The sequence below is a fragment of the Tachysurus fulvidraco genome, chromosome 24, assembly GCF_022655615.1.
Source record: "Tachysurus fulvidraco isolate hzauxx_2018 chromosome 24, HZAU_PFXX_2.0, whole genome shotgun sequence".
In the NCBI taxonomy this organism is placed as follows: Eukaryota; Metazoa; Chordata; class Actinopteri; order Siluriformes; family Bagridae; genus Tachysurus; species Tachysurus fulvidraco.
This window is the reverse complement of record NC_062541.1, coordinates 1513065-1540899: the sequence shown is the minus strand read 5'-3', so window position 1 is coordinate 1540899 and position 27835 is coordinate 1513065. Positions and strand designations below refer to the sequence as shown.

The window sequence follows — 27835 nt, the reverse complement described above, 5'->3', positions numbered from 1 at the left end:
CCATTAATACGAGGAAGAAACAAAATGTCACTTCATCAAGCTCTGAAATGTTCTCCATTTAACTGCGATACTGATTTACACTCACAACAACTACACAACACTCACAACACAATTAGGAGTTCTTCAGCTGTTCCTTTTAAGGGACTCGTAATGATTCTCTGAAGAAAAGGTTTTTTTTAGAAGCTAAAAGTCAATAAAGAAACTTAACTCTTTATTTCTTGACATCTAGTACTGGTCAGGAGTTCCACGCTGACCTCGTGGTTCTGTGTACAAGGACCATTAACCAAGAAAACATTAAGGGTTCTAATGTTTCATGCATAGTTCTGTTCTTTGTTATAAATGGGTTCTAACAGGAAATCACTCTGCTTCTATACACAACGGTTATAGTAAATAGATCATTTAAAGAATTAGAGCTAAGGGTTCATTAGATAATGAACAGTTTCAAGCCATTTAAACAGGTTTAGGTTGATATCTGTTCTGAAGGAGAAGCCAAAGAACCTGAATAAGTGCCAGATGTAAGGATTCTCCAGGTAATAAAAAGCTCCTGTTTTCTCCTCAGGTGTTTTATTCCTCTTATTCCACCACAATTTACGGATGAGTTCAATTTGTATTCATTTAAATTTTTTCCTTTAAAAAATGACCCAGCATTTTTTAATCCATTTATAATAACATTTAATGTCATAGAACATAAAGATGATCTTTATCTCTGACTGTTACACAACACTAACACTAAAGACATCAACTTTAAAACTTCACCATGCTAATGTATATATATTTATTATTATTATTATTATTATTGTTGTTGTTGTTGTTGTTGTTGATATTATTGTAATCATTATTAATATCATTATTAATGTTATTATTATTATTATTATTATTATTATTATTATTATTATTATTACATGCTCATACAGGGAGCTTTCTATAGAAATGATACTGTATTAGAGTTAGCACATTAAAATAATTCTTCTCCTCTTAGTCAACGTCTGTCAGAGCTGCTGGTATAGAACATTAGTCAACTTCAATTAATAAATTAATCAAATCCTCTGACCAGAATGCAGAACCCATCGGCGCGGAGGTGTAACGTTTATTTCGATAAGAAAGAACTTTAAAAAATAAATAAACAAACAAACAAATCAACAGATTCACAGATTCATCATGTTCATTTCTCCTTCTACATTTTCTCCAATTAACCCTGAGAGCAGAAGCAGGCACGTGGCAGAATTATTTAACCGCTTTTCCTTGGATCACCTTGCTTCTTGTAAATATAAATCTAATCACTAGTTAAAAGTATTACTTATTACTTATTATTACTTAGTTATTACTATAAAATAATAATAATAATAATAATAATAATAATAATAATAATAATAATAATAATAATAAATGTAAAATAATAGTTATTATGCTAAAAACACAATTCGGATGTATTATCTTTATATATTTACTGTATTATAATATTCCATCATCCGCTGAAGTTCTATAGAAGAGAAAAGTTCAATAAAACGATTTTTTCAATTATGTTTATTAATGCAGTGAATTTTAATAGTACAATCAGATTAGAAATTTCGTTCTACTTCAGGTTTAATGTGTAAAAGGATTAGGAAAGAAAAACAGAAAGAAATAAAATAAACATGAATATGTTAGTCGTTATCAGTCGGTCATGTGATTTAGAACAACAATATTACTGTTACAGCGGTGTCCCTACTTTATACTTATTATTCCTATTTTATTATTATTATTATTATTATTATTATTATTATTATTATTATTATTATTATTATTATTATTATTAATGCACACTGATACATTGCAGTCGGTTTGCACCACAAAAAGAATAAAGTTTAACCCCGAAACAAACAAGAAATAAAAAACAACGAAATGAAGGTTTGATGAAATTCAGGTTGAAAGTTTCTTTATTTATTTTTCTTTCTTTTTTCATATTTTTGTGTCTTTTTGCTCACATAAAAAATAAAACATGGCGGAGTTTGTTAATGTCTTTCCGAAGTTGTTCTCTCGGTCCAAATGGGACCAAATACCGCAAAAACAAAACAAAACGAAAAACAAAAAACGTCAAAACACAAAACCGCTCACATTTTAACGCTTTTAAATAATTCTAATGCAAAATTAGCATGAATGGAGAAGAGGAGAAAAGAGAGACAGGAAAATACCGACACACACACACACACACACACACACACACACACACACACACACACACACACACACACGCACACACACACACACGCGCGCGCGCGCGGAACAGGAGGAGAAAACGAAAAGTCGGGAAAAAGCGGTGAATGCGCGCGGGGTGAAGCGGCTCGAAAGCGCGTCTGATCGCAGTCACTTACTTGTCTGAGTCCTGTGACATGGTGATGTTTTTGGCCTCCTCGGCGATAATCCTGGAGGAACTGGACTTTCAGGTCGGTGCAGACTCACACATACACACACACACACACACACACACACACACGCACACACAGACAAGGAGAGAGGGAGAGAGAGAGAGAGGAGCACAAACCTGGTCTACAGGTAAATCCTGCCCTGCCTACCTTACAGCTCTCTCTCTCTCTCTCTCTCTCTCTCTCTCTCTCTCTCTCTCTCTCACACACACACACACACACACACACACACACACACACACACACACACACACACACACACACACATTCTCTTTGCAATGCAGGCACAATATTACAATATTTGTATATATATATATATATATATATATATATATATATATATATATATATATATATATATATATATATATATNTATTTGACATACAAAGGAGCTGTTATTCTGCTCTGCAATTGGTCGAGATGAGTAAAGAGGACGTCCTCCGATTAGTTGAACTGCACAGGTAAGTCCCGCCCACACCTGGAGGCACGTGTATTAACCGTGTAAAGAAATGAGAGCCTATATTTAGCTTTGTTTTTACTCGAACACACTCACACACACACACACACACACACACACACACACACACACACACACACACACACACACACAGAGAGAGAGAGAGAGAGAGAGAGAGAGAGAGAGAGAGAGAGAGAGAGACAAACACATAGAGAGAGAGAGAGAGAGAGAGACCAACACAGAGAGAGAGAGAGAGAGAGAGAGAGAGAGAGAGAGAGAGAGAGAGAGAGAGACCAACACAGAGAGAGAGACAAAGAGAGAGAGACACAACACAGAGAGAGACACAGAGAGAGAGAGAGAGAGACCAACACAGAGAGAGAGAGACAAAGAGAGAGAGAGAGAGAGAGAGAGAGAGACCAACACAGAGAGAGAGACAAAGAGAGAGAGACACCAACACAGAGAGAGAGACACAGAGAGAGAGAGACAGACAGACAGACAGAGAGAGACACCAACACAGAGACAGAGAGAGACAGAGAGAGAGAAAGCCCCTCTGACAGAGCAGGTCACACTCTAGCTATCAAACGCTTGAGCCTCGAGCTCGTGATCTTTGGACAATGAGGAGAAAATGTTTCTGTTTTTTAATCCTTCTTCCGAAGACAACAGGCAACAGTTATGAGTCTGGTGGGAGGGGCTAACACTCGCTCCCCTGTCAATCACAGAGACACTAGCCAATCACATGCGTCTGTGAGCTCATGTATGTAGAAGAGGGTAGATGGAGCTTTCCTCTGAGTGTGTTATTTACTCTACATGCAGAGCTTAGTCAGGCTTTATGTTTAAGTCACAAATGTAAAACTTTTACATGTTTAGAGTTTGTGTAAAAGTGATTTCTGCAGATTTTCTCATTAATACCAGACTCTGTCTTCAATAAACACTAATGATGTGAAATTTAAAGACTGAGAACAATCTGAAAGCTGATTGGCTCGAGATCACAAGACACATGACACACGAGGTTCAGTGTGAGTGAGAGCGAGACTGAAAGGACAGCGTGATGTCACAGAGTTTATTCTGTTGCCTCTTGTGCAACTGGTCGTGATGTGACATGCCCCTAATTAATAGTATGGGTTATTTCCCAGAAAAGAGCGAGGGACTAGAGCCACACTCCCACGGCTCTGAGCTGAGAAAGCGTCCACAGATCAGGCACGAACATGCAGACAGACATGACCAGTGAGGAGATGTTAAAGTGAGACACGACCCACACCTCAAGGTTTGACTTAACCACTCTGAGCCTCTGTTACACCAAACACACCTCCCTTTACTTCAGCTCAGTATTTCTCTTAATAAACCTTTACACCTGCTGCCTTCTCCACACAGATAACACACAGTGAGCTACACGGCGCGTCAGACGGCTGAGTCACTCACTTCATGGAGGTAATTAAATATTATGACATATTTAGATCTGTTACACAGTGGGAAGGCATTTATATGGGTAGGGTATGGTAAGTAATATGGGTAGTAAACTCTGGCTTAATAATATCTCCATAAAGAGCATTATAAAGATAGATAGATAGATAGATAGATAGATAGATAGATAGATAGATAGATAGATAGATAGATAGATAGATAGATAGATAGATAGATGGGTGGGTGGGTGGGTGGATGGATGGATGGATGGATGGATGGATGGATGGATGGATGGATGGATGGAGTAACCTAATATCAGCAACACTTACAGCACTTATTGTATAACTTAATTATTAATGGATAAATGGATGGATGGATGGATGGATGGATGGACGGACGGACGGACGGACGGACAGATAGATAGATAGATAGATAGATAGATAGATAGATAGATAGATAGATAGATAGATGGATGGATGGATGGATGGATGGATGGAGGAGTCTCCAGCTTCACTTAAATGATGTAACTTATTACACTTATCTGCTGTTTTGAGAACAGACACCTTAATAGTTCCTTTAATAGACTTTGATTACTTGCTGTAATAACATCTCAGACTAAGTGGAAGCTGCTCACATAGCCGTGAGCTCGGGACAGAAGTATTGTGCTGCTGAAAACATACATTCACTAAACAGACTCCGGTCCGGAATGTTGGCTCCGGTCCGGTCTCCGGTCCAGATGGCTACTGGTGATTCTGGGGGCGGAGCTTTCTGATCACCTCTGAAGAGTTTAGACAATTATCCAGATGTAAAAGCCACCTAATAAACCATTATAAACAGAACACACTTAACTAACACCATGTAACTGTTAATGTGACATTAAATGTAACTATCAACAGATCAGTGTGTGTGTGTGTGTGTGTGTGTGTGTGTGTGTGTGTGTGTGTGTGTGTGTGTGTGTGTGTGTGCGCTCTGTACTTCATTAGCAGTGTAAACACACAGCTGCTTTGTGAGCTGGAGTCTGAGGGTCGACACCTTCAGCAACTAAACACACACCTTTGTTTTCTGGCGTCTGAGACAAAGCATTCGCTTAGTGGGGGTCTAATCAGATTTAGTGAGATCAGATAAACATCTCAGTGTTCTGACCTCACACACACACACACACACACTCACACACACACTTACAAACACACACTCACACACACACACACACACACACTTACAAACACACACACACACACACACACACACACACACACACACACACACACACACACACACACACACACACACACACACACGCACACACACACACCTTACACATAAACATCATAAACATACAGACACTCGGACATACACTTACAAACACACACACCTCACACATACAGTACACACACACACACACACACACACCTGACACATAAACACACACTCACATGCACACACGCACACACACACACACCTCGTCTGGTGTTAAAGAATTTTACATTATTGTTCTTTTTGTATTTAAATAAATCTTTTTTATGCTTGTTTGTTACACACCAGTGTTCGACTGATGGGACGTTTTCACTCACTATAAAGACCCCCCCCCTCTCTTTCTATCTCTCTCTCTCTCTCTCTCTCTATATATATATATATATGTCTCTCACTCTCTCTCTCTCTCTCACACACACTCTCTCTCTCTCTCTCTCTCTCTCTCTCTCTCTCCTGCTCTTTGATCATTTTAATATCTACAGCTTCCTGAATCTTTCTTTACACAGCTTGCATTGATCCCATGTCTATTGTGTGTGTGTGTGTGTGTGTGTTATAGGTTTTAATAATGATCACTATATGTCTTTTACAGAACACACCTGCACTTTTCATGGCTTTGTGTCCATGTGGTTGCTGAATAAATACAGGTGGAGTCTGTAAGCGCACAGTGGGATTAGCTTTAATGCAAAGCCTTTAGCAAGAAGCTCACACACGCAAACAGCCGTCATCTGATCCTCCGTGTTCACACGTGTGATATCCCACGTCTGGTTTGGTGCAGATGAACATTAATCTGACACGAGAGACACTTAGTGAGCTCTGGAGCAAACAGCCTGATGTCATTGTCTGTAAAAGCGTAAACATGATCAGCAAACCAAACCCGAACATCTGAAGCTCCTAAACTGCTGAACTGCCACCAAAGTGTTTTATTCCACACCTCTGATGCTCTGGATTCTGATTGGTCAGGAACTGTTGATTCATTTTCCAACAGCTCAGTCGAATACTGTACCGTTTCTTTTGCTGTATAAAATCAGTCATTTTGCTGCTAATTTTGTAAAACTGTGACAGAGAGGATGAAGAGAAGCTGCCGGGGTGAAGGGTGTCTGTCGCTGCTCAGATGACAGCGAGAACCTGTTTATCTGAGATGCTACAGTAAATAAATAAAATCTACTGCCATCGGTAAAAAAATCAAACTTTGTCATCCTTGACATTGTCACTATCACTGCCAGTAATGGAAACTAATCAGAGTTTGGAGGTGGAGCCAAGAACAAAAACAAAAAAAAAAAGAACAAAGAACTTGACACATGTTGCTATGGCAACATGAAGACTCCATGATGAGGTTTAATACCTTCATCTTTTAAGACATTTCTCTGAACGATTGTGGGTCCGGTCCGATGCTCATATCTACATCCACACACTGCTCGATATGTAAACTGAGCTTCATCACAGTGTTTCATTATTTAATTATTTAAATTCCTTCTTGATGGACTTTAGTGCTGTTTTTATTAAATCAGATAAAAACAGCACTAAAGTCCATTACAAAGATGAAAATGATTTGGGACGGAGCTTATTAAGAGCTCGTTTTGTGATGTCATTAAATCCCCCCCTCACACACACTCACACACACACACACACACACACACACACACACACACACACACAGAGACTGATGGTGTGAGTAACTCAAATCTCTCTGAGTTACTGAAAAACATGCCGCTGTTATTGATTATTTGTAAATGTCAGTTCTGCTTTTTTTCCCTACAGATTTACATAAAGAGATTTTTAACACACTCTGAGCATCTGACAGCTGAGAAACTGACAGGTACGGACATGACGTGTGTGTGTGTGTGTGTGTGTGTGGCTGCCATGTCCACACATTACATTCCTTTCTAACAGCAGAGAGGTGTAGCAGTGCTGCATGCCAGAGATTTCTGAGTAGAAATCTGTCAGGACCTGCCTGGCCTGATCCTGCGTACCTGTTGGACAGGTAAAGCCCGTCACTGGGCCATGAGACGAGCAGGACTTTAATCTGAGTGTTGGGTGCACAGGTAAAGGTTTAAAATGGGGTGCCATTTCTTTTGCATGAAGACTAGATGACAAAATGTAAACAAATAAAATGTTTTTTTATTGTAGCTACTGAGGGCTTAAATCTCAATATCTGTCCCAAAGCACAATAAAATGGGAGGGTTGAGTGTGGGAGGCTCTCACAGGGACGTCAGTCACAGGGAGGTAGTGAGAGAGGATCTAAAGAGACAGGAGAGAGGAGGTGAAGCTGATAAAGCTAGTCGAGCAGGTCGGACGGTAGCGCTGCCATTTACACTGTGATCCCTTAATACCAGGAATACTATATTGTGTGTGTGTGTGTGGGGGGGGGGTGTGTGTGTCTATAACACACACATATTCAAAGGATATTTGTGCCCTCTGGATGTGTGTGTGTGGGTGTGTGTGTGTGTGTGTGGCTGTGCATGTGTGTGCATGCGTGTATGTGTGTGTGCCTGTGTGTGTGTGTGTGTGTGTGTGTGTGTGTGTGTGTGTGTGTGTGTGTGTGTGTTCTACGGCACGCCTCAACATGCAAACACACCTTCATTTGAGCCTCTCTCCTCCTCGGACAAACAGTAAATTCACTCCATTTCCAGGTTCATGCCTTTGATCTGCACTCATAGTTCAGGTTGTTTCTTGAAGTATTGGCACCCTACATCATGGGGGTGGGGGTATTGTGGGGTAAATACATGCGATACAGACACTTTTTTTTACTTCGACATATTGGGACAATGAACAGTTTGATTTTAACCCAATAATTTGTCAAACATAACAGGTGTTGGCTTTAGTATTGATTTTTTCTTACTGGACACTGATCTCAAAACTATTGGCACCTCCACATTTATTATTTGTTGATGATTAAGTAACAGTAACAGTGATGAGTGACACTTACAGCACAGAGCTGGTGATTGGTGGTCAGGTGTTGATTCATTCTCTCTAGCAGCTGAACTGACTGTAGATCAGGTTTATATTAATGCAATCGCTCTGATACGTTCTCGTTTCCATAGCAACAGCTCATTCACAGGGACGTGTACGGCTCACGCTCAGAATAAGCATGTATGGAAGGAGTCTCCGGTATCAGTGCAGTCCGAGGTAAAGCTGTAACTTAAGTGTTTATTATTAACATGAAGTAGATACAGCTCCTCCTGTCTGTCTGCCTGTCTGTCTGACTGTCTGTCTCTCTTGCTTTGTCTCAATGTCTCTCTGCCACTCCTCACATTGTAGTAGGAAATGTTAGCATTGTGAGAAACACGGTGAACTTGGTGTTGTGTTTCTTTTCTCTGTTTTATTAAACAGAAATGAATCCTCAAGTTGTATTGTTATGCCTTTAAACTGTCTCCAGAGAAATGATCATGAAGCTGTTTAGGTCACACACACACACACACACACACACACACACACACACACACACACACACACAATGAACAGGTAAAGTTTTTGATTTGCTTTGAAAACAGCCTCAGGTTCGATACCAGCACACCTGACTGAAACGAGGCCTAAAGGTAGTTAACACACACACACACACACACACACACACACACACACACACACACACACACACACACACACACACACACACACACAGTGTGACTCTACAGTACAACTGCTTCTTCCTGTTTCTTTTATTAGTGTGAATTTTGTGTGTTTGAGTTGTGTGTTTGATTAGGGTGTATTATTAGTGTTAGTGTGTGCAGGAAAAGAAGATTATAAAGGTCAGGGCGACATCTAGTGGTGGGAATACTGATATAACAGTAATAATAACAGTAACAGTAATACAGTAGCGGCAGCGGTAACAGTATAAGTGCAGTAACAGTAACAGTACTGGTGGTGGTGTATTAGAAGTTTTTATCAGTATTAATATGAAACTCTTCCTACACACCGGATCTGCCCGGGGTTAAGTGTGGTGGCAGTGGGATTAGTACAATAGAAACAGCAGCACTGATTAATAGAGCAGCAGTGTTAGAGCTGGTGTTAGTAGATTTCATAGAGAATAAACAGTGTGAGCAAGGGATCAAGTGTGTACGGCTAGTGAGTGAGTGTGAAGGGGGTGAGTGAGTGGGTGAGTGAGTGAGTGAGTGAGTGAGTGAGTGAGTGAGTGAGTGAGTATGTAGGGCTAGTCAGTGAGTGTGTAGAGGGTGAGTGAGTTAGTGTATAGGGGTGAGTAAGTGAGTATGCAGGGGTGAGTTAGTAAGTGAGTATGCAGGGGTGAGTCAGTAAGTGTGTAGGGCTAGCGAGTAAGTGTGTAGGGGTGAGTGAGTATGTAGGGGTGAGTGAGTATGTAGGGGTGAGTGATTAAGTGTGTGGGGATATTGAGTGAGTGCGTAGGAGGTGAGTGAGTAAGTGTGTAGGGGTGAGTCAGTAAGTGTGTAGGGCTAGTGAGTAAGTGTGTAGGGGTGAGTGAGTATGTAGGGGTGTGTGAGTGAGTGTATAGGGGTGAGTAAGTGAGTATGCAGGGGGTGAGTGAGTAAGTGGGTAGGGCTGAGTGCGTAGGGATGAGTGAGTAAGTATGTAGGGCTAGTGAGTAAGTGTATAGGAGGTGAGTGAGTAAGTGTGTAAGGGTGAGTGTGTAGGGGTGAGTGAGTAAGTATGTAGGGCTAGTGAGTAAGTGTGTAGGAGGTGAGTGAGTAAGTGTGTACTGGTGAGTGTGTAGGGGTGAGTGAGTAAGTATGTAGGGCTAGTGAGTAAGTGTGTAGGAGGTGAGTGAGTAAGTGTGTAGGGGTGAGTGTGTAGGGGTGAGTGAGTAAGTATGTAGGGCTAGTGAGTAAGTGTATAGGAGGTGAGTGAGTAAGTGTGTAGGGGTGAGTGTGTAGGGGTGAGTGAGTAAGTATGTAGGGCTAGTGAGTAAGTGTGTAGGAGGTGAGTGAGTAAGTGTGTAGGGGTGAGTGTGTAGGGGTGAGTGAGTAAGTATGTAGGGCTAGTGAGTAAGTGTGTAGGAGATGAGTGAGTAAGTATGTAGGGCTAGTGAGTAAGTGTATAGGATGTGAGTGAGTAAGTGTGTAGGTCTAGTGAGACAATGTCTATTGTAAAAAGTGGTATACAAATAAACTTGAATTGAATTGAGTGAGTGTGTAGGGGTGAGTGAGTGAGTATGGGGTGAGTGAGTAAGTGTGTAGGGGTGAGTGAGTGTGTAGGGGTGAGTGAGTGAGTATGGGGTGAGTGAGTAAGTGTGTAGGGGTGAGTGAGCTGGTAGGGGTGAGCGAGTGAGTGAGTAGGGGGTGAGTGAGTGATTGAGTGAGTGAGTGAATGTAGGGGTGAATGAGTGAGTATGTAGGAGTGAGTGAGTGTGTAGAGGTGAGTGAGTGAGTATGTAGGGGGTGAGTGTGTGGAGTGAGTGAGTAAGTGTGTAGGGGTGAGTGAATGTGTATGTAGGGTCTGAGTGAGTGAGTATGTAGGGGTGAGTGAGTGAGTGTGTAGGGGTGAGTGAGTGAGTATGTAGGGGGTGAGTGAGTGAGTGTGTAGTGTTGAGTGAGTGTGTAGGGGTGATTGAGTGTAGGGGTGAGTGAGTGTGTAGGGGTGAGTGAGTGTGTAGGGGTGTGAGTGTGTAGGGGTGAGTGAGTGAGTGAGTGTGTAGGGGTGAGTGAGCTGGTAGGGGTGAGCGAGTGAGTGAGTAGGGGGTGAGTGAGTGATTGAGTGAGTGAGTGAGTGAGTGAGTGAATGTAGGGGTGAATGAGTGAGTATGTAGGAGTGAGTGAGTGTGTAGGGGTGAGTGAGTGAGTATGTAGGGGGTAAGTGTGTGTGTGTGTAGGGGTGAGTGAGTATGTAAGGGTGAGTAAGTGTGTAGGGGTGAGTGAGTGTGTAGGGGTGAGTGAGTATGTAGGGAGTGAGTGAGTGTGTAGGGGTGAGTGAGTGTGTAGGGGTGAGTGAATTGGTAGGGGTGACTCCAGTAAGTGAGTGTGTAGGGGTGAGTGAATGTTTAGGGGTGAGTGAGTAAGTGTGTAGGCTTGAGTGAGTGAGTATGTAGGGGTGAGTGAGTAAGTGTGTAGGGGTGAGTGAATGAGTGAGTATGTAGGGGTGAGTAAGTGTGTAGGGGTGAGTGAGTGAGTGAGTGAGTGAGTGAGTGAGTGAGTGAGTGAGTGAGTGAGTGAGTAGGTAGGGGTAAGTGAGTAAGTGTGTAGGGGTGAGTGAGTATTTAGGGGTGAGTGAGTGTGTAGTTGTGAGTGAGTATGTAGGGAGTGAGTGTGTGGGGTGAGTGAGTAAGTGTGTAGGGGTGAGTGAATTGTAGGGGTGAGTGAGTGTGTAGGGGTGAGTGAGTGTGTAGGGGTGAGTGAGTGTGTATGTTGGGTCTGAGTGAGTGAGTATGTAGGGGTGAGTGAGTGTGTGTGTAGGGGTGAGTGAATATTTAGGGGTGAGTGAGTGTGTAGTTGTGAGCGAGTGAGTGTGTGTGTAGGGGTGAGTGAGTGTGTAGAGGTGAGTGAGTGAGTGTGTAGTGGTGAGTGAGTGTGTAGGGGTGATCGAGTGTAGGGGTGAGTGAGTGTGTAGAGGTGAGTGAGTGAGTATGTCGGGGGTGAGTGAGTGAGTGTGTAGTGGTGAGTGAGTGTGTAGGGGTGATCGAGTGTAGGGGTGAGTGAGTGTGTAGGGGTGAGTGAGTGAGTGTGTAGGGGTGAGTGAGTGAGTATGTAGGGGTGAGTGAGTAAGTGTGTAGGGGTGAGTGAGTGAGTATGTAGGGGTGAGTGAAGTGTGTAGGGGTGAGTGAGTGAGTATGTAGGGGTGAGTGAGTGAGTGTGTAGGGGTGAGTGAGTGTGTAGAGTAAAAGTATTGAATGAGTGTTTAGGGTGAGTGAGTGAGTGAGTGAGTGAGTGAGTGAGTGAGTGAGTGAGTGTGTAAAAGTATTGAATAAGTGTTTAGGGGTGAGTGAGTGAGTATGTAGGGGGTGAGTGAGTAAGTGTGTAAGGGTGAGTAAGTGAGTGTGTAAAAGTATTGAATGAGTGTTTAGGGTGAGTGAGTAAGTGTGTAGGGTTGAGTAAGTGTATAGGCTTGAGTGAGTGAGTATGTAGGGGTGAGTGAGTAAGTGTGTAGGGGGTGAGTGAGTGTGTAGGGGTGAGTGAGTGAGTGAGTGAGTGAGTGAGTGAGTGAGTGAGTGTGTAGGGGTGAGTGAGTGAGTGAGTGAGTGAGTATGTAGGGGTGAGTGAGTAAGTGTGTAGGGGTGAGTGAATGAGTAGGTAGGGGTAATTGAGTGAGTATGTAGGGGTGAGTGAGTAAGTGTGTAGGGGGTGAGTGAGTGAGTGAGTAGGTAGGTAGGGGTGAGTGAGTAAGTATGTAGGGGTGAGTGAGTAAGTGTGTAGGGGGTGAGTGAGTGTGTAGGCGTGAGTGAGTGAGTGAGTATGTAGGGGTGAGTGAGTAAGTGTGTAGGGGGTGAGTGAGTGTGTAAAAGTATTGTGTGTTTAGGGTAATTGAGAGAGTGTGTAGGGAAGTGATCAGGCTCTGATTTGGGACGCGTCCCAGGCAGCTCCCTGCTCTCGGGTGTGGGAAGTGTTTCATATTTACACAGCTGTAAACTTCATTCTGACCGCCGACTCTCTGCTCCGTGTAAGTAAGTAAGTAAGCGTTAATTTTACTAAAAATGTCATTGATTTTGAAAAGTGAGTTTTTAAAATTCACTCCCTTAATTTGCATGAAAAATGATAAATATGTATAGATAAAGATATATTTTATTTATGATAAGATGAAATGTGTTTCAGTGTTCACTGGTAAAGCGGGTCAGTGTTCACTAGTGAAGCGGCTCAGTGATCACTGGTAAAGCGGGTCAGTGTTCACTAGTGAAGCGGCTCAGTGTTCACTGGTAAAGCGGGTCAGTGTTCACTAGTGAAGCGGCTCAGTGATCACTGGTAAAGCGGGTCAGTGTTCACTAGTGAAGCGGGTCAGTGTTCACTAGTGAAGCGGCTCATTGTTCACTGGTAAAGCGGGTCAGTGTTCACTAGTGAAGCGGGTCAGTGTTCACTGGTAAAGCGGGTCAGTGTTCACTAGTGAAGCGGCTCAGAGTTTACTAGTGAAGCGGGTCAGTGTTCACTAGTGAAGCGGGTCAGTGTTCACTGGTAAAGCGGGTCAGTGTTCACTAGTGAAGCGGGTCAGTGTTCACTAGTGAAGCGAGTCAGTGTTCACTGGTAAAGCGGGTCAGTGTTCACTAGTGAAGCGGGTCAGTGTTCACTGGTAAAGCGGGTCAGTGTTCACTAGTGAAGCGGGTCAGTGTTCACTGGTAAAGCGGGTCAGTGTTCACTGGTGAAGCGGCTCAGAGTTTACTAGTGAAGCGGCTCACGCTAAGTAGCAGTGCTAACAGCTGCTTAAAACAAACCTCGATATTTACTAAAACTTCTCCAACTTTAAAGCGGAGGTTTGTGACAATGCTTTCAGGAAAACAATCTACTTCGCGAGTAAATCGCATCTCTGCGTTATCTCTGATGTCAGATTAGTGCCTTAAGCCCTTATGGTGCTTTTGTTATTGTATTTTCTTTTCCCACCTGCTTTTTATTAAGGAGCTTTGGGATTGGTCACTTTGTCTAATGGACAACGTAGAGAAAGTATTGACAGCCAATCCTCGCTCAGAAGATCTTTGTAACTAGCCAATCAGAAGCGAGAAGGCGGTTTTTCCCAGTACGGGTGAGACACCGTGTATTTATAGTATGTAGGAGACGAGTCACATATAACTGTAATGTAAATATAAAGTACATTTAAAATATGGAATTCAGGCTCGTGGAAATGACTTATTTTTAATAAACAATTAACACCAAGTGTGTTTGTCATAAACAGGAGCCATGTGCACGGTTTTGGGCTCCATGACTTCATGCAGCTGATGATTTATTTTATGATTTATATTTATTTTATATAAATTTTTAGGTTTATTTTTGATTCAAGCTTTTAATCTCAGTCATAGAGTTCAACCTCCTTATCTTTTCATGGTTGGTGAAAGTTGAGGCTGCGTTGCTCATTTGTGGTGTAATAATGTGTTTGTTAAAGTTCACAGTGTTCTGGATTTGTCTCAAAAAATAAAATTTTCAGCTCATCTGGACTTGTGTACAAGCAGCGAGCGACACACCACAACAGTGGTCACATCAGTCAGTGGTCACATAAGTCACTGGTCACATAAGTCACTGGTCACATAAGTCACTGGTCTCATAAGTCAGTGGTCTCATAAGTCAGTGGTCACATCAGTCAGTGTTCACACCCGTCAGTGGTCACATCAGTCAGTGGTCGCATCCTGTCAGTGGTCACACCCAGTCAGTGGTCACTCATTTTCAGTGGTCACATCCGTCAGTGGTCACATCAGTCAGTGGTCACATAAGTCACTGGTCACATAAGTCACTGGTCTCATAAGTCAGTGGTCACATCAGTCAGTGTTCACACCCGTCAGTGGTCACATCAGTCAGTGGTCGCATCCTGTCAGTGGTCACACCCAGTCAGTGGTCACTCATTTTCAGTGGTCACATCCGTCAGTGGTCACACCTCCCATCAGTGAGTGGTCACACCTCCCATCAGTGAGTGGTCACACCTCCCATCAGTGGTCACACTCTGTCAGTGGTCACACCCCGTCAGTGATCACACCTTGTCAGTGGTCACACCCTGTCAGTGATCACACCTTGTCAGTGGTCACACCCTGTCAGTGATCACACCTTGTCAGTGGTTACACCCATCAGCACCTCGCCCTGACGCTGTGGAGAGAGAACCTGATCAGACAGGTTTTCACAGCCGCTTTTACACGTGACGTTACATTCGAACGACGCAGGGAGGGAAAAAAAACAGCGTGTGATATAATCTGATATAATATATCTCAGTATAAACTCTCACACAAAACAGTTTTGCTGTTAAAAGTAATTCTAAAAGGATAAAAAGCATGAAAAATTGGGATAGTTGGTAAAACACTTCCAGAGCTGACGATCACTAAAGGGTCTTATACAGCAGTGCTATAAATATCACATACCATTTACGGTGTGTGTCTGTTACAGAACTTTGTTTCAGAGCAGCATGGCTCGAGGACACCAGAAGATCCAATCTCAGCAGAAAAACGCCAAGAAGCAGGCAGAGATCAAGAAGTCAAAAGGTCACGACCAGAAGACCGCAGCAAAGGCTGCTTTGGTGTATACATGTGGAGTCTGCAGGGTGGGTTATCACACACACACACACACACACACAAACACACACACACAGCTTTCAGTATGTGTGAAGGCGACATGAGTGGATTCTTAAACTCCTGACTTTAACAGGAAACAGTCAGTGGTCACATCCTGTCAGTGGTAACACCGTAGAGTAGAACAGAAGTGGTCATGGTGTGATTGGAGATGTGAGACATCTAAGACTTGTAAAATGTGACTCATGACATTTCAGAATTTAAGCCTGTAGTCCAATGTCTCTGATTGTAAACTAAAGGAATGAAACAGCATGAAGACGAGACGTTTTTCTCTGCACTTCTCTCGTGGCCTCATATGTAAATTTAGAGCCCCACAAGGGGTCATGAGCCCCAGTTTACCAAACTTATGGAGCAAAAATTAGGCAGAAAGTGAAAGCACTACCTCCAGGGGGTGCTGCTGTGTCTCCCACAGTGCAGTGAAATATTATTTTCATACTTATTAAATATATATATATAATTTATAAAACAACTGTGAATACTGTTGGATATTTAGTCGCTCTTCCTAAAAGGTTAAATGACTCATGAGAAAAAAAAAATCAACAATTATGTATGTAACATTGAAGCAGTTTAAAAGATTTGTTGCTATAGTTTAGATCGTGTCCTGTAGGGGGTGTGGCAGCGTGAGGTGACAACGTGTGGTGGAAGCCTGTGGTGATCGTGTTGTGGCAGCGTGTGGTGGCAGCCTCTGGTGGCAGCGTGAGTTGACAGCTTGTGGTAACCGCGTGAGGTGACAGGGTGTGGTAACCACGTGCGGTGGCAATGTGTTTTAACCGCGTGTGGTGGCAGCGTGAGTTGACAGCTTGTGGTAACCGCGTATTGTGGCAGCGTGAGGTGACAGGGTGTGGTAACCGCGTGCGGTGACAGGGTGTGGTAACCGCTTGTGTGTTTTAACCGTGTGTGGTGGCAGCATGAGTTGACAGCTTGTGGTAACCATGTATTGTGGCAGCGTGTGGTGGCAGTGTGTGGTAACCAAGTGTGGTGGCAGCTTGAGGTGACAGCTTGTGGTGATCGTGTTGTGGCAGCATGAGGTGGCAGTGTGTGGTAACTGCGTGTGGTGGCAGCTTGAGGTGACAGCTTGTGGTGATCGTGTTGTGGCAGCGTGTTCTAGCAGCGTGAGGTGACCGTGTGGTGACAGGGTGTGGTAACCGCATGCGGTGGCAATGTGTTTTAACCGTGTGTGGTGGCAGCATGAGTTGACAGCTTGTGGTAACCATGTATTGTGGCAGCGTGTGGTGGCAGTGTGTGGTAACCAAGTGTGGTGGCAGCTTGAGGTGACAGCTTGTGGTGATCGTGTTGTGGCAGCATGAGGTGGCAGTGTGTGGTAACTGCATGTGGTGGCAGCTTGAGGTGACAGCTTGTGGTGATCGTGTTGTGGCAGCATGAGGTGGCAGTGTGTGGTAACTGCATGTGGTGGCAGCTTGAGGTGACAGCTTGTGGTGATCGTGTTGTGGCAGCGTGTTCTAGCAGCGTGAGGTGACCGTGTGGTGACAGGAGTGATGTGAACCCTGTCTGAAAGCATCATCTAGCCTCTGAGTTATGTGAAATAACCTGAGCTGGTCTGAGATCAGGAATTTGCCGTCATGGCAACAACTCCAAAGCACAACGTAATTCAGAATGACGTCACATCGTGAATTCAGAGCTTTGAGGCATGTCTTATGGTTTTTGAAGCTGAATAAACACATTAAACAAATATAAACACATTTTTTGCACTAAGCATAATGGTTTTTTCTTTAAAAAATAGATAAACAGAGAAACTAATACAAACAACTTATTATTCAGGCTAACTTTACTCATAGCACATTTTTCTAAACTGTTGCATCTCTCTGTAGTCACAGATGCCGGATCCAAAAACATTTAAGCAGCATTTTGAGAGCAAACATCCCAAAAATCCTCTTCCTCCAGAACTGGTGGGTGTAGAAGCCTGAGCATCGCTCCCCAGACCTGCACTGTGGCGTCACCATCAAGGACTGTTAACGCTGTCAACTGTTGCCCCAACAGCAAAAAAAAAAAAAAAACACATGCAGACGTCTGTCTGCCTGTGTCCGTCCGTCCGTCCGTCTGTCTGTCTGTCTGTCTGTCTGTATGATTAATTCCACACCGGTTTGTGCTGATTGCGTCTCACACACTGCTACACTGAGGTACAGTGAGCTGGTGATAAACAGGTGACGGGGTGTTGATGATGTAATTATAAATGCTGTATTTTCCAGATCATAAAGCCTACTCTATATATATAGTATATAATATAACCTCTAAACCTAAACATAATATAAATAATTAGCATCCTGTAAGGGATCTGTGCTAACTGAGCATTGTTATCATTACTGAAAACAACGACGTTATACATTGATGTTAATTAGACTTCAATATGATGTGATGAATGTATTTATAAATTTATTTTATTCCTCAAGAGACAGGCAGAATAAAAAAAAACCTTTTAAACTGGAACATATGCTACTCCAAACCTGTGGATGGATTTTATTTAATTTGTGGATAAAAGTGACGATTGTTTTGTAATTTTTCCGAGCGCACTGGATGTGGGTGATTATCTGAGTACTATTTTAATTTTACTACAGAAATATTTCCTCTTCACTGGAATCGAGCTCAGTGACCTGGTTCCTGTGCCAATGTAATATAACCTTCTAATAAAGTTTAATTTTGGTTATGAACTGTCCTGTCTTTTTATTCACTCACCAGTCAACTGGGTGGAGCTTAAATTACATTAATTAGCTTAAATTAGTGAAGTGATCCCACAATCACACGGATTCTATATCATACCTACAGCAGCTACAGCTAGTGAGCTAATGAACGACTAAATCTTACCCAGATACAATAGTGCTATTTTCTGATTGGCTGTTGTGTAGCCTCTTGTTTTTATTGGCTTATAAGTGTCAGGCTCGACTAAGAACTGAGACGCACTTGATTCCTGCCCGTTTCCATAGAGACAGCGGTGCGGACTGATACGTTTTGGGCGCTGCGGCTTATTAAATATATGATAAATAGTCAAAAAGTTTTTCTGTGTGAGAAATACGATGTGTGGAGGGAGAGAGGGGGAAACGACCGACATGAGGGACGTCACTCTGAATGTGTGACACCTGACAGGCCTGCTGAGGGATGTGGTAGCTCAGTGGTTAAGGTGTTGGGCTACTGATCGGAAGGTCATGGGTTCGAACCCTCGGTCAACCAAGCTACCACTGCTGGGGCCCCTGAGCAAGGCCCTTAACCCTCAGTTGCTCAGTTGTAAGTCACTCTGGATAATGGTGTCTGCTAAATGCTGTAAATGTATGCATGTAATGTATTATGGGTTTAGCTAACATTAGCTTGTTTGAAATCTAAAAATAAAGCAGTTTACTTCTTTTTTTAGCTTGCTAATAAACTAACTGACGTCAGCTTGTGGTGGCATTTTTTTTGTTTTGTTTTAAAAAAAAGTCGTATTCTTGTGGGATTCACACAAACACACGTTTGAATTTGTTCCTTCACCTACAACCATGGAGTTATGCAAAGTTTTGGTTACTTGATAACTGTTAAATGAAGTCTATCCGAGAACTGCTTTTTATTTCACCAACACATCTAAAACTGTAAACCTCTTTGTTTCACTCTCCAGCCCTGGGCTGCTCTTTGCTCTAGCTTTGATATCTAGCCATGAAATCAGCTCTCACTTCTGGGTGGGAAGCTTTAATGAATTCCTGAGAGTCCGATGAGCGACGCCCTGAGAAAAACTCAGATATGCAAATCAACTGTGAGAATTATTTCAAATGAAAAACGCTTCTTTTATACACTACACCTCTGCTACTATTCAATTCATTCATTTATTCATTCATTCATTCATTTTCTACCGCTTATCTGAACTTCTCGGGTCACGGGGAGCCTGTGCCTATCTCAGGCGTCATTGGGCATCGAGGCAGGATACACCCTGGACAGAGTGCCAACCCATCACAGGGCACACACACACTCTCATTCACTCACACACACACACTCACACACTCACACACACACTACGGACAATTTTCCAGAGATGCCAATCAACCTACCATGTATGTTTTTGGACCGGGGGAGGAAACCGGAGTACCCGGAGGAAACCCCCGAGGCACGGGGAGAACATGCAAACTCCACACACACAAGGTGGAGGTGGGAATCGAACCCCCAACCCTGGAAGTGTGAGGCGAACGTGCTAACCACTAATCCACCGTTCTCCCCCCCCCTATTCAATTCAATCCAATTCAATTTATTTGTCTAGCGCTTTTAACAATTTCCCGTTGTCTCAAAGCAGCTTTACAGAAGTATGGAAACAGAAGAGAGAGAACAATAAAAAAAATATATAGAATAATAATAAGAAGAAGAAGAACAAAAATAAAACAAATAAATAAGTGTGTATATATATATATATACAATTAAAGTTTAAAATTAATTGTAATATTAATTTAATTTAAAATACTATATATCTGTCTCTCCCTAGCAAGCTGGAGGCGACGGAGGCAAGGAAAAACTCCCTGAGATGATCTGAGGGAGAAACCTTGAGAGGAACCAGACTCAGAAGGGAACCTCATCCTCATTTGGGTGACATTCTACAGTAAATTGTGTAAATGTAAATAATGTCATTTCTACAATAGTTTATAATAGTGCAACCGAGAGCTCCTGAGGAACTAATGGGTCGAACACTGAGAGGACCGGAGTGGCATATATAGCTCGACAGAGAGAGAGAATAATTGTTAGGTAGGACTGTGTTCAGGTTATGGACAAGGTAAATTATGTGCAAAGTGCAGACAGGGACTCCGGGAAGACTAGCTATGACATCATAACTAAAAGGCTAGAGCCAGAAGGGCTTCCTGGGATGTAAAGCGTCCCACCACTCCACAGTCTGCAAACCTGAGCAACTTGCAAAGCATCCAGACATCTCAGTTCACCAAACATAAGTGTGGGGCTCTGTGAGAAAAAGCTCTGCGAGAAAAAGCTCTGCCCCCTGCTGGAGACGTTTGTACTTGAGGTATTTTCAAATAGCCTGCACCTTCTGATCGAAGTAGGCGTGACCGATCATAAAAAAACCAAAAGATCTCTCTGTACTGTGGCACGAGACCGTTAAGTGCGTAATAGGTTAATAATAGTATTTTATAATCAATGCGAAACTTGAGGCTACGACCCAACCTGGTTACATTTACACAATTAGCTCACTACAGTGATAGCTTCTGTTTATTATTAACAACATCTGCAACCTCACAGCTTCTACACTGAGGTAAAGAGGGAAGGTTGAGGACGAATGTCAACTGACACATAGTTTTGACTGTAAACCTGTAAATGATGAGAAAGAATTCTCTCCAATGATGGTGTGAAGGATTTCAGGAAAGCTCCTCAAAAACAGATTAAAGTTGAACATGAACATCACACAGGCTGTGTGTTTGCAGGATCAGCGTTTGTGTGAAGTGGGTTACTCCATCAAATGCTCCAGTCCATAGAGGAAACATGTGACTGCTGAAAAATAGATCATCTCCCTCCATACACACACACACAGAGCCGGAACAGGAGGTTATGGGAACGCCGCTTTTATTAGAACGTCCCAACGTCCTTTGCTCCAATTTATGAAGCCCCGCTGGAGCGAAAGCTCTGCTTTTAAAGAAAAAGGCTCAGTTACAGTAGGAGCCATGCTTACACACATCACAGAGAAGACTGAATTATAATAAATATAAAAACAAAACATTATTAGGTTTCAACTTTTGCTATTTTGAGTTTTTGCTATTGTTCCATATTATTTTTTTATATAAATGTACACTATGGCGATGAGGGACGCGGCGTCTCTGTGTCCTTCACTGCAGTGTTCATGTTCTGAGTTTAATTCTGTTTAATCACCTTACAGAAAGCACATTGATGTAATGCACTACAAGCTCCTGTAAGGTAAAGAAGACACTAACTCAGTACACTTAGCTGAAGTCTAGCCTATAGACTAACCAGAAGCGACGCATTGTAGGATCGGTGGATGCCAACCTGTAAACACGAAGACGCTGCACTGTGGGCGTTTTTCCGTTTATTATGCGGCAGTAACGGCGAGGCGAGGCGAGAGCAAGACGAGTTTCTCTAAGTGGAAATATGCTCATTATTTCACTTTAGTTGAGCATAAAGTCAAAAAACCTTTTAGTCAAATGTAAGCTGTGTCTTTCTGGTTCTGGTCCTGTCTACTGCAATAAACACCAACTCCAATCTGGAGGTAGAAACTACATGCCTCAAACAAGCTAGAAGCTAACCCAGTGTTGGTGGACACATTCGAAGTGACTCAAGCCACTCCAGCCAGACAACAGTGACTAGATTTTCACTGGACTGTTAGCCAGGGACAGATTTTGTGTTTGTATAGACCAAGTCAAGTCAAGTCAAGTCAAGAAGCTTTTATTGTCATTACAACCATATATAGCTGTTACAGTACACAGTGACTTCTCAAGGATCAGGGTGTTACATAGACAAACAAACAAAAGACAAGGCTAAGGACATGTAAGTAGTCTTAGCCACATAAATTGTAACTGTGCAAACTGGTGCAAACAGTGCAGGACAAGACAAACAAGACAGTGCAGGACAAAAGACAGTGCAGACATAAAGTTACAGGTCAATACAAAAAGTACAAAAAATGCAATACCATAACGCATAAAAGGGCATTAATGAGAACAATAAAGAACGTTCTTTAAAAAAGTAACTAAAAAGTTACTTTTAACAGTAACGAGTTACTGTTCGAATGAAGTAACTAGTAAAGGTAACTAGTTACTAGTAATGTTAAGAAGTAACTAGTAATGGTAATTAGTTACTATTTCTTACTAACTAGCACAACACTGGTGACAAATAATATATTAAACAAAAATTCTGGATAAAATGAGACTTTCTTCCGTTTTGTGAAGGTCACAGTGTGAATCCACACAATATAGCACAGATTCCTCCTCCACATTCCACATGTGTATATAATGTGCTTTTATGGAAATTGTGACAGATCTCACAGCCGAAGCTCTGGAACCGGCGTGTCACTGCGGCCTGGTTCAGCTGTGCTCGTTACTTCCTCAGACGCCGACTCATTCAGAAACAGGATCTCCATTCTTACCCGTGTGATATGTAGAGGATATGAGCTGTAAGAGCAGAGGAAGGATCAGTCCCCACAACATCCTCATGAAAAGAAAACAGGCTTGCTACCGTTTCAGCCATGTTTCAGTCTTTTTCCTCTGCAGACCCACGCTTTCCTTCCTGCACATCACTCGCTTCTCAGGATGCAGAGCTACAACCGTCTGTTTCTTAACATATAAACATCAAATACATCAAACCATACAGAACTTTAAGAGAGAGGATTTGTTCTCAGTTCTCCATCAGTACATGTGTGATTATTTTATTTCAGTCTCCATAAATGTACTTAATTTATTAAAAAATAAAGAGTTGTGTGTTTTAGACAGTGTAAGAAAAGATTCTTATTATTATAGACAGTAGCAGTCTGTAGCAGCATTTAAAAATAGGTGTAAAGAGTGTGTGAGTGGGGTGAAGAGTGTGTGGGGTAGTGAAGAGTGTTTGTGTATTAAGAGTGTGTGTGGGGGTGAACAGTGTGTGGGGGTTAAGAGTGTGTGAGGGGTGAAGAGTGTGTGGGGGGTTAAGAGTGTGTTTGGGGTGGGAGAGTGTGTGTGAGAGGTGAAGAGTGTGAGGGGTGAAGTGTGTGTGAGGGGTGAAGTGTGGGGGGGGGTGAAGAGAGTGTTAGAGGGTGAAGAGTGTGGGGAATGAAGAGTATGGGGGGTAGGAGTGTGTGTTGGGTTAAGAGTGTGCGAGGGGTTAGGAGTGTGTGTGTGTGGGATGAAGAGTGTGTGGGGTGAGGAGTGTGTGAGTGGGGTGAAGAGTGTGTGAGTGGGGTGAAGAGTGTGTAGGGGGAGTGAAGAGTGTGTGTGGGGTAAAGAGTGTGTGAGGGGTGAAGAGTGTGTGGGGGTTAAGAGTGTGTGGGGGTTAAGAGTGGGGGGTTATGAGTGGGGGGTTTAGAGTGTGTGTGACGTTAAGAGTGTGGGGGGGTGAAGAGTGTGTGGGGGGTTAAGAGTGTGAGTGAGGGGTGAAGAGTGTGTGTGAGGGGTGAAGTGTGTGTGGGGTGAAGAGAGTGTGGGGGGGTGAAGAGTGTGGGGGTAGGAGTGTGTGTGTGGGATAAGAGTGTGTGTGGGGTTAAGAGTGTGCAAGGGGTTAAGAGTGTGTATGTGGGGCAAGAGTGTGTGTGGGGGGGTTAAGAGTGTACGAGGGGTTAAGAGTGTGTGTGGGGTGAAAAGTGTGGGGGGTGAAGAGTGTGTGGGGGTTAAGAGTGTACGAGGGGTTAAGAGTGTTTGTGGGGTGAAGAGTGTGTGGGGGTTAAGAGTGTGTGTGGGGGGTTAAGAGTGTGTGTTGGTTTAAGTGTGTGTGAGGGGGTTTAGAGTGTGTGTGGGGTTAAGGGTGTGTGTCACACACAATGTTGTTGTCTTTGCGGACGCAGTGTTTGGTGTAAATTTGACTGGAATTCTTTCATGTATTTAAAGTTAATGACAAATTATTTATATATAAGTATTTGTGTATAAATGCTTAGTGTCTAGTGTATCAGTGCTGGTGTTAGTGTCTATAGTATTAAATACAGTGTATCAGTGCTGGTGTTAGTGTCTATAGTATTAAATACAGTGTATCAGTGCTGGTGTTAGTGTCTATAGTATTAAATACAGTGTATCAGTGCTGGTGTTAGTGTCTATAGTATTAAATACAGTGTATCAGTGCTGGTGTTAGTGTCTATAGTATTAAATACAGTGTATTAGTGTTGGTGTTAGTGTCTATAGTATTAAATACAGTGTATCTGTCATGATCAGCACACCTGCCTCACCTCCGCACCCACAACGGAGAGAATCGTCTCCGGAGTATTAAGCGCTTCTGAACTACATCTCCCACAAACCACCACTCCTGTCATGATTACACCACAAGCTGCTTTCAATCACCTGTTTCCTATAAAGCATGAACTTGAACTCCGTTTCACTGCGAAGTCTTGATTTGCTACGGCTATCATTCTGAGCGTTGTCTGATTGTTCCTGTTTCTGGTTTTTGATCTGTTTCTGTATTTTGCCTCACGACTGATTTCTGCCTGCCCTGACCTTTTGCCTGTTGTTCTGACTACGTTTTTGCCTTACCTACACTGTCGTGTTTACCGGTACTGAACTCTGCCTGTTGTTTCCGAGATTATATATTAAAGCTGCAAATGGATCCTCAGTCTTACGACTCATCGTTACAGTATCAGTGCTGGTGTTAGTGTCTATAGTATTAAATACAGTGTATCAGTGCTGGTGTTAGTGTCTATAGTATTAAATACAGTGTATCAGTGCTGGTGTTAGTGTCTATAGTATTAAATACAGTGTATCAGTGCTGGTGTTAGTGTCTATAGTATTAAATACAGTGTATCAGTGCTGGTGTTAGTGTCTATAGTATTAAATACAGTGTATCAGTGCTGGTGTTAGTGTCTATAGTATTAAATACAGTGTATCAGTGCTGGTGTTAGTGTCTATAGTATTAAATACAGTGTATTAGTGTTGGTGTTAGTGTCTATAGTATTAAATACAGTGTATCTGTCATGATCAGCACACCTGCCTCACCTCCGCACCCACAACGGAGAGAATCGTCTCCGGAGTATTAAGCGCTTCTGAACTACATCTCCCACAAACCACCACTCCTGTCATGATTACACCACAAGCTGCTTTCAATCACCTGTTTCCTATAAAGCATGAACTTGAACTCCGTTTCACTGCGAAGTCTTGATTTGCTACGGCTATCATTCTGAGCGTTGTCTGATTGTTCCTGTTTCTGGTTTTTGATCTGTTTCTGTATTTTGCCTCACGACTGATTTCTGCCTGCCCTGACCTTTTGCCTGTTGTTCTGACTACGTTTTTGCCTTACCTACACTGTCGTGTTTACCGGTACTGAACTCTGCCTGTTGTTTCCGAGATTATATATTAAAGCTGCAAATGGATCCTCAGTCTTACGACTCATCGTTACAGAAGACTTCGCCCCCAAGCGATCCAGCAGCCGTCTCTCAGCTTGCCACCCAGCTCTCCGCTCAAGCCCAGCAGCTCGCCGGACACCACCAACAACTAACGCGACTTACCTCGCTCATCGGAGAGCTCGCTGCGGCGTTACAAGGTCTGCGAGGCTCCGCTGCGGCTCCGAACCCTCCGGCACCGGCGCCCCGCCCGCCGGCCGATCCAATCGCGACCCCAGCTGTCACCAGCCCGCGGCTCGCGTTTCCGGAAAAGTTTAACGGAGATCCTGGAAAATGCGGAGGTTTCTTAATGCAATGTCAGCTATTTGTGGCGCAACAACCGTCCCTGTATCCGACCGCCGCTAGCCGCGTAGCGTTTGTGTGCACGCTCCTCACCGGGAAAGCGCTGGAGTGGGCCACGGCGGTTTGGCAAGAGGATGGCTCCGCCTTCCCCACGTTTGAACACTTCCTCTCCCAATTCCGCGCTGTCTTCGAGCACTCCGCCACGGGTGAGAGCGCAGAGGAGCGTTTGTTGGCCGTATCTCAGGGCGACCGTCCCGCCGCTGAGTACGCGCTGACATTCCGTACGCTCGCCGCCGAGACAGGTTGGGAGGAGCGACCCCTAAAGGTGATCTACCGCAAAGGGCTGCATCCGGGTCTACAAGCCGAGCTCGCCTGCCGTGATGAAGGGAGAGATTTGACGGAGTTCATTGACCTGTCCATCCGCATTGACAATTTGATGCGGACACGTCGACCTCCTACGCACACCGCCCGACACGCGCGCGAGACACTTCGCACAGCCCGACCGGCGGACCCCGAGCCCATGCAGCTCGACGCCACGCACCTCACGCCTGAGGAGAGAGCAAGACGCTTCCGCTTCCAACTCTGCCTCTACTGCGGAGAAGCCGGTCACAGACTGGTCGCCTGCCCCAACAAGCCGCCCGGCAGACGGAACACATCGGTGAATCCTGACCCGCTCATTCCTCAATCTTCGAACTGCGCAGTAGTACAAGTACAAGTTGAAATACGGGGGAAAATGATTAATCTGTCTGCTCTAATCGACTCCGGCGCCGCGGGCAATTTCATGTCAAGGGAGTTTGCGCAAGCCTATAACGTGCCAGTGATCCCATGTGCTTTTCCTTTGGCAGTGGAGGCGGTAGACGGCAGGCCGCTCAGTGAGGGCCACATCACGCACATCTCCAGGCGTCTCCGGCTGCAGGTGGGCCCTCACCATCAAGAATACCTGCCTTTCCACATCATCCGCTCCCCGCGTCACACCCTCATCCTAGGCTTCCCCTGGCTCCAACTTCACAACCCCGTCATCTCCTGGAGAGACCTGCACATCTCAAGCTGGGGCGAAGCATGCCACCGACACCAGCCACTGCCTCCGAAAACCCCACGACCCAACACCACGCTCTCTGTATGCTCCACTTCCACCACCTCTAATCTCCCAGCGGAATACCAAGACCTTTCGGCGGCCTTCAGCAAGACTCGGGCCACCGAACTGCCACCGCACCGGCCCAGTGACTGCGCCATAGAACTTCTGCCTGGATCCACTCCACCCAGAGGGAGAATCTTCCCGCTGTCGCAACCAGAGACGGCAGCCATGAAAACCTACATCGAGGAGGAGCTCCAGAAGGGCTTCATCCGACCCTCTGTCTCCCCGGCGTCCTCCGGGTTCTTCTTCGTGAAGAAAAAAGATGGAGGCCTCCGCCCATGCATTGACTACCGGGCTCTGAACGACATGACAGTCAAGTTCCGGTATCCTCTTCCCCTCGTGCCGTCGGCTCTCGAACAGCTCCGCCAGGCCCGATACTTCACGAAATTGGACTTACGCAGCGCTTACAACCTCATCCGGATCAGAGAGGGGGATGAATGGAAGACCGCCTTTTCGACCCAATCAGGCCATTATGAATATTTAGTCATGCCGTTCGGCCTTTCGAACAGTCCCGCGGTGTTCCAGTCATTCATTAATGACGTGTTCCGCGACATGCTGGACCGCTGGGTGGTCGTATACATCGATGACATCCTTATATATTCAGAGACCATGGAGGAACACACCCAGCACGTGCGGGCAGTCCTTAAACGTCTCATCCAACACCGTCTGTACGCCAAGGCCGAAAAATGCGAATTCCACCAGACCTCCACGACCTTCCTAGGCTACGTCATCTCAGCCGAGGGGGTCGCCATGGACGACTCC

The 27835-nt window shown here is 44.0% G+C and overlaps 2 protein-coding genes and 1 long non-coding RNA gene across 7 annotated transcripts in view; 2 read left to right on the top strand and 1 right to left on the bottom strand.

Annotated features, from left to right (window-relative positions):
- Window positions 1-2559, bottom strand: part of grhl2b (grainyhead-like transcription factor 2b) — a 28856-nt gene extending 26297 nt beyond the window's left edge. Inside the window, exon 1 of the mRNA XM_047807812.1 lies at window positions 2352-2559. Coding sequence (XP_047663768.1) covers window positions 2352-2371 — 20 coding nt within the window. The 5' untranslated portion in view covers window positions 2372-2559. The remainder of the gene's footprint in view (window positions 1-2351) is intronic.
- LOC113649549 lies at window positions 1872-4427 on the top strand. The gene is made up of 3 exons (XR_003442179.2): window positions 1872-2423; window positions 3994-4124; window positions 4232-4427. It is a non-coding gene; the product is annotated as an uncharacterized LOC113649549 (long non-coding RNA).
- A 4071-nt stretch (window positions 4428-8498) lies between these two features.
- Window positions 8499-18327, top strand: znf706 (zinc finger protein 706). Of its 5 annotated transcripts, none has more exons than XM_027157370.2 (3): window positions 8499-8638; window positions 15484-15637; window positions 17495-18327. In XM_027157370.2, the coding sequence occupies exons 1-3, from the start codon at window positions 8601-8603 to the stop codon at window positions 17588-17590; spliced, it is 288 nt and encodes a 95-aa protein (XP_027013171.1). In that variant the 5' UTR covers window positions 8499-8600; the 3' UTR covers window positions 17591-18327. The 5 variants fall into 5 exon arrangements, with proteins under 5 accessions (XP_027013171.1, XP_027013174.1, XP_027013172.1 ...); XM_027157373.2 differs by lacking the exon at window positions 8499-8638 and adding an exon at window positions 12926-13076; XM_027157371.2 differs by lacking the exon at window positions 8499-8638 and adding an exon at window positions 12938-13080.
- Window positions 18328-27835: the final 9508 nt, after the last annotated feature.